General features: G+C 41.6%; 1 protein-coding gene across 1 annotated transcript in view; it reads right to left on the reverse strand.

Moving 5' to 3' along the window:
- Positions 1 to 6,794, reverse strand: part of SPAST (spastin) — a gene marked incomplete at its 5' end in the record, with an annotated part of 32,938 nt that extends 26,144 nt beyond the window's left edge. The window contains 2 exons of the mRNA XM_010154693.1: positions 5,368 to 5,451; positions 6,711 to 6,794. Of these exons, the coding sequence (XP_010152995.1) occupies positions 5,368 to 5,451; positions 6,711 to 6,794 (168 nt within the window). The remainder of the gene's footprint in view (positions 1 to 5,367; positions 5,452 to 6,710) is intronic.
- Between the last annotated feature and the right edge of the window lie 333 nt (positions 6,795 to 7,127).

Consider the following 7,127-nt stretch of genomic DNA (forward strand, 5'->3'; position numbering starts at 1 on the left):
CATAAGCAACCTGGACTGGAGGAAGAACTGCCATTCAGAGCTCACAGATCTTACATCCAACAAGCATAAACATTTCCTTGGCTTCTGCTTCTTTGTCTGTTACAGATCTTTTTCCAGTCTTTCTGCTTCATCCCTTTCTCCTTCTGCCTGTTCTTGGTTCACTCACTGCTTAGCTTCCCTGAAAATATCTTCAGACCCAGCAGTTTAAGTGACCATTTAAGAGTAACACCCAGACTGACCAACATGCGGTTTAGAGTGCAAACTTAACAGCCACGGGCAAATATGAAAAGCTAAAGTTCATGATTAGTATGTGCACCCAGGGTTTACTTTGTTTTGAACGGAAAGCATTTAAGAGCCAGGTACAGTAAAACAAAAACCACCCCAGTTAGTTACGGAAGAACAGCTGACAAACAACCACAAGCTTTGTAACGTGCAAGAAACCTCCCTGTAAAGAAGTCTAAGAAAGTCCTTTTAGTAGGACTGACGACCAACCCAGTGTACTACGTTATGTTAGTGGGACAGCAGAACAGCTACTTCCTGCCCAGCGCATGCAGCCCGAATGGGAAGTACACAGGGAAGCTTAGGAAAGAAAAATAGTACTAACAGACTTTCTAAGACATGAGATAGCCAGTTGACTTTCGAGGAACGTTTCTGTACTTGACAGAAAACCTTTCTAGCAAGTGACCATAATAAAAACAATTGACTTGGGCAGGAAGTTGGGAAACACTGTTTGCTTTGAAGTACACTTTGAGACCGGGGGGTTTTACCGCAGCTATCAATGGCTTGGCAAGTTTCGCATATTCAGGAACTCCGAAACTGCAACCAAAAACCGTAATCCAACTGTTGTCCAGTCTCAATTCACACAGTCTTCCCACCACATCACATATTAACATGTCATTTTAATATTGCACATAAAGTTACATAAAGCAAATATATCGCTTGTCTTCAGAGACAGTGTAGCTGTAGGGCCCTCTGGAACAATGAAAATAAATTGGGCTATTAAATATTATTCCAGGGAATTAATAGGACACCCTATCACCTTCCATTTAAATGCTTTCTTCCCGTGTGTCCAGACATTGGTGGGGGGAAAAGTTTGCAGAATTTCACTCATTATTTCTCCTTTATAATACAACACTGACATAAACCCACCAAATAAACACTGCAGCCATTGTCCTATTTAAGCAACGCTACACACTGAACTCAAGGTAACTGATTTCTAACAAAAAACCTTGTTACCCTATAACACAAGCCTGAATCAAAACCACCATCTACTCCAAGGCAGAGGAAGAATCCCAAAATGTGTCCATTGAAACCAGTATGTATTCACGGGCAGAATTATTACTAAAGGGGATACGGATGAAAGATATTTGAATTATGTGCCATGTGCCTCCTTCAACCAAACTACTGAAGTGACACGTAGTACACAGAAAAGCAGTTGTACTGATAGTAATCTGTCCTACAGAAAGCCTCTTGGAAATGGGAGAACACAGAGCGATGCAACGCACGTATAGCATTAGAACTCAACAGTGTCGCACTGGACATTATGGTTACCCATCTTTAGGAAGGGCAAAATGCTGAGGTTTATGGATCAATTGTAGAAAACATCCTCCTGTGATTCTTAATATACCAAAATATAGTGATTTTAACATGCGTGATCAGTCATCCAGTAGAGATCAGGTCTTTGAAGACCACCAGAGCAAGATTTATCCATTCGTCTAGATAACTGCACGGCTAACACACCCTAAACCATGCCAAAAACAGGCCGACACCAATTCAAATGGTGGAACTTGGAAGTCCCCTGACAGCTAGCAAAGCCAAAGTGATTGAGGCACCTTGAGATGCTCTGAAACATAGCTGGAGTAACTTCAGCTTTCAGGCTGTGTCCCAGTGCACTTTAAACAGAATACGATACAGAAATTCAGACTCCAAATGAAAACAGGGCTCAAAATAGTAAAGCCACCATCCAAGGTAAGTAGCTACACCCTCTTGGTCTAACATTAAAAGGCATCAGTGGGGTAATTACACATGGTGTAACACGGGTGTGATCAGATGCCACACTCCCATCAGTGGTGTCAGGCACCTTAAACTTGCATTGATGATCCAACACACTCAAAAAAAAAACCAAACCAAAGCACCGAGCACTTTTAAGGCACAGTTATAATCCATATGACTTAATTTTCCCTTTCTATGTATTACAAATGTAACTTGCTTGACTGGATGGGATTTCATTTAGGTAGTATGCAATGACATCTCTGTCTAGAAAGCAAGATTAAATATTTGATATTATTGTCTACTTTTAGTCTATTTTATCCTGTCAGTTAATGCAATGAAGGACTTGCCTATTCTCCCTTAAGAAATGGGAAAACTCCACAGGGCTAGAGGAGAACACTTACTCTTTGATCTTAAAAAGTTGGGATTCATAGGAAAAAGAATCACTTCACTGAATCTTCAAGAGCCTCAGGTTTAATTCAACTACAAAAGCATCTCTGCACGACATAAACTTCAAAATCTGTTACTATAAGTAACAAGCTAGAAGCTGTGTTTATAACTGCACATGCAATTCAACTCCAGTTACTTTAAATTTCCACTAAATCCATGTAAAATGACATATACAGTAATAAAAACAGATGCTGTCAATACTTCAAAGTTGGTTAGATGCTACAACAAATATTACACAAACAGATCCACAATGACCAAGCTTGCAGGGATTTCAAACCATTGGAATCTCTCTCCAAACATCTTTTTCCTTCCTAAAGAGCAGATGACTTCATTTGCTCCTCTCCATCCAAATTTTGCCCACAGATACACTGTTTGAGGCAGATCCTTAGCACAAACTGAGCAAGAACCTAAGCAGAACAAAGTACTAAACTTCTGATTATTTCAAAGTAAAAATTTGCCCTATTTGAACTTAACTTATGCAACAAACGCTATTCTACCTGCTTACCTTTCAATCTGCGCCCTGAATGAAGATTACAGATAGCATGTGATCACACACTCTGGTTAGTAAAGATGAACATACCAGCTCAATGTCAACTGTAGGTTTTCTGCAAGTAAGTCACCAACATGGCAGGTGCTGCTACAATAAACACAGGCAAGGAGGAAGCACTACCCACAAAACACAGACACCGCTACTTCAAGGTTCAAAGAACAGCGACTTTTAGGAACAAATGCTAGTTACTTGCAATTGGGATGTCAGCAACAAGGCATACCTTATCAAAGATGGTCAGCACGTAATCACTTTCACTCTTTCATTCCCTAGTTCGCATTACTTCTAGCAGTCAGCCTTTAACCCTCACGAGTAGAAAATGTACTTTCTGCATTGTGCTGAGTTTGTGCGGTGGGGTTTTGGTAGTGGGAGAGGGACTACAGGGGTGGCTCCTGCGAGGAGCTTCCCTGGCCCCAAGTCGGACCTGCCTCTGGTCACAGCCAAGCCAGTCAGTGATGGTGGCAGCACCTCTGGCACAGCATATTTAAAAGCTGCAAACACTGCTGGGCAACCTGGAGCATAGAGAGGGGTAGGACATGAGACAGCCAGGTAGGCACCCGGGTCAGTGCAGAGAGGAGGGGAGGAGGTGACCGGAGCAAGGGTTCCCATCAGCCCATGGTGAGAGGGCAGGCTGTGCCCCTGCAGCCATGGAGGGTCACGGGGGAGCAGACACCTCCCTGCAGCCCGGGGAGGGCCCCACGCTGGAGCAGGGGGCTGTGCCCGAAGAGACTGTGACTTTGTGGGAAGCCCACACGCAAACAGGCTGCTCCTGAAGGCCTGCACCCCATGGGAGGGACCCACAATGGAGCAGCCCATGGCAAGGACTGTAAGGTCTGTCTCCTGTGGGAGGGATCCCACGCTGGAGCAGGGGCAGCGTGTGAGGATCCTTCCCCCCGAGGAGGAAGCAGCAGCAGAGACAAGGTGTGATGGGCTGACCACAACCCCCATTCCCCATCCCCCTGTGCTGCTCAGAGGGAGAAGGGAAAGAAATGGGGACCAAATCTGAGTCTGGGAAGAGGGGAGGGGTGGGGGAGGTGTTGCTTCAAGATCTGTTTTTGTCTCTCATTGTCCTAATTAGTAACTAATTAAATTGGTTTTTCTTCCCCACACCAAGTCTGTGTGGCCCATGACTGTAACTTGGTGAGTGATCCCTGCCAGTGACCCAAGAGCCTTTCCTTGTATTTCCCCTCCCCACCCCACCGTGGGGAGGAGTGAGCAAGTGGCTGCATGGGGCTCAGTTGCCGGCCAAGGTTAAAGCACGACATATAAGGTTCTACCTGCAATAAAGCACAGAAGCTGGAACCCTCTTTCACACCTTGTTCCCTTCAATTTTTTTTCAGAAAAAAAACTAAGGACACTAGGAGCTCAAGGGAAACAAAGGGATTCACTTTTTTGTGGTTGTTAACCACCAGTCAGGACCACAGGATCACAAAGTGTAAGAGGAGAAAAGAACATGAGTTTTAGTGTCTGCTCTGTACGCTCTCAGGAGAGGGAGTTAGTAGAACTAAAAACACAGTGCAAGATTAAAGCTGCAGATAGGCAAGTTAAACTCAAGTCTATTCATTAGTTATCCCTTAAAAAAGCAATTATTAAAAAAAATAATCTTCATTTTCATTCTACTGTCAGAACTGAAAGCATTTCCAAAGTTCTCAATTTAGAGGATGCACTAAGCAAACCTGTGGGTTTGCTGCTTGATGGGGGGAGGATCTCTGTCTATCATGCACTGCAAGATGCCATTTCCATGTCTGCCTCTGTCCATTACAAACTTATAAACAACACCGAATTTTAACAAATAGCACAAGTACATCCCTGAAGTGATCTTACCTGCTAGTCTTAAAATAGACCACTATAAGAATTACAAGAATTGGGATTTCACAACGTTATGGTCTACATAATGCTAAACACTTATCATTACAGTACATACTTATATAACAAATTCCTGATTATTGGTGACAGTAGAATTAACAGAACATGAAGTAGTTACACTTACAGAAGGCACACTTCGCACTCATGATCAGCAATATAGCGTAAGTTTTACTACGGTGCTAACACAGAAACTCTAACTCCAACGAGAGTTAGGCAGGACTTTGTCAGTTTACGAGTCAAGCATGCCATGGTATAAAGACTTTTACATGGTATGAAGTTACCTTTACACCTATTTCTTAAGGCATAGGAAAGTGGGTAAGGAGATTACACTTTCAAAATCCATCAACAGCACTGAAAAAATAGTACTTACTCCCAGCTAAAAAAACCCCATACTTAAAAGACCATACACAGGTAGCAACTCCTTCACTTTAAAACTCAAAGTAGTATTTTAGAAGAATACATGAAGATGTGCAAATACTGGCAAACTTTCCAAAGTCATGAATTGTAACTGGTACCTAAAAGCTGCAAGCGATCCTTGGCCATTGCCAAATTTGTCATCATTTTAGACTGCAGACGTCGAGCCCGTTCACACTGATCACCTTACAAAGAAAAATCAGTGTTAAAACACAATATCGCAAATTCAGTGCTAAAACACCAACACCCAGCCTTCCCTCCTGTTCCTCCCACCCCTTTATCTACCCACTCCAATAAGGAACACGGTTGCAAAACTAATGAAAAATCCTAAAGTTTTCTATTTAATCGAGAATTTAAGGTCAACTAACTTTATCTGCTTTACAACAACACTCGTTGGGCGGTGGGAACCCAAGAATTGCTTTGCATATTCTCTGATGTCTCATGTTGACCTAATGGATATTCTTTGTGACCGCCTTTTTCTAAACAGAAGTCGAAGAAGAAAGACTTTTTAAAAAGCTTGAAAAGTGGCTGAGGGGCAAGTACAATTTTAAATAATTCACTTTGGCAAAATTTAAATTCAGTTGACTGTGTCCCTTTACTTTTCACAACACACAGAATTACAGACATTAATATCACCACTTCCTAAAAAACAACGTCTGCTCAAGTCAAGCTTTTTTTGACTGTGCATAGATGGGTCGTATCAAATGCCACTGGTACTGCTGCGTAAGTAACATGTCACCACATATACTGCTCACAAACATTTCTGCACATAGCTGAGCAACAAAGCAGTCCTCAATTGCAGTTACAGGTTTGGGGTTTTGAGGAGGGTGGTGGGTTGTTACTATTCTATTATTCTGAGGACAGAAGTTCTTACCAAGTCCTTCACTACATCTGTTTCTCCATGGCACATACCTGCTTCTACACTACAGGCTTAGAACGTTTCCATGTATACAGAAGGCTTTCTTCTTCTGTTGGAAACGTTCAGCTGTTTTGTCACAAGCTATTCAGAAACACAATGCTAGACCATTCCAAATTGGGGTGTTTTTTTTTTTTTTTTAGTTATACTGAAGGGAATATAAAATTCTGCATAACAACATGAACCGGCAACTTGGACAAATCAAATCAGAACATAATACTTTGGCATTGCCATTAAATAATAATTAAAAAATACCAAGTGTTTTACTTGAGAATTTTCAGTGAACTGGTTATGATTCTGGGTAGTCTGAAAACATTTAGAGCAAGATCTGCATGCACTACAGACTAGAACATTAAGGTAAAACAGAGCAGTGTTCACCTACAGCTAAAACAGGAGTAAGCAACACACTTATGAATGAATTCATACAGCAGACCATTCCTAGCACCTACCATATTTAGCAATATCGACTCCTCACTCTGTAGAAGCCATAAACCAACATCTTTTCCACAAAACTCAAAACTGGCTTACCTTGACCAATTACTAAGACTGCTATTCCTTTTTCCAGTTCTTCAATTCCTTTCTTATACCATTCAACAGCTTGTTCCTTTTGTCCTGCTTAAAAAGGAAGTGAACCCATTATTTTCTGTAATGACTTAAAGCTTAGGAGTGGTTCCATATAATGCTGCATAAAACAAGTAAGAGGAACGAAGGGATATTTGAACAAAATTCTATGATTTAAGGAAACACTTAAAGGGACACTGTCAACTTTATATTTACTTAGTTTCAAATAAGCTTTTCTATTAAAAACAGGTACTACACCAGCCTCAAATCACTTTTGCCTGTTTTAGGAATACTTCCCCATCTGCCTTAAAGAGGTTAGTCCCTAAAAAAAACCAACCAACCAACCAAAAACTAACAAACAAAAACAACCACCCCAACAGCAAA

Source organism: Eurypyga helias, unplaced genomic scaffold, assembly GCF_000690775.1.
Source record: "Eurypyga helias isolate BGI_N326 unplaced genomic scaffold, ASM69077v1 scaffold3597, whole genome shotgun sequence".
Taxonomy (NCBI): Eukaryota; Metazoa; Chordata; class Aves; order Eurypygiformes; family Eurypygidae; genus Eurypyga; species Eurypyga helias.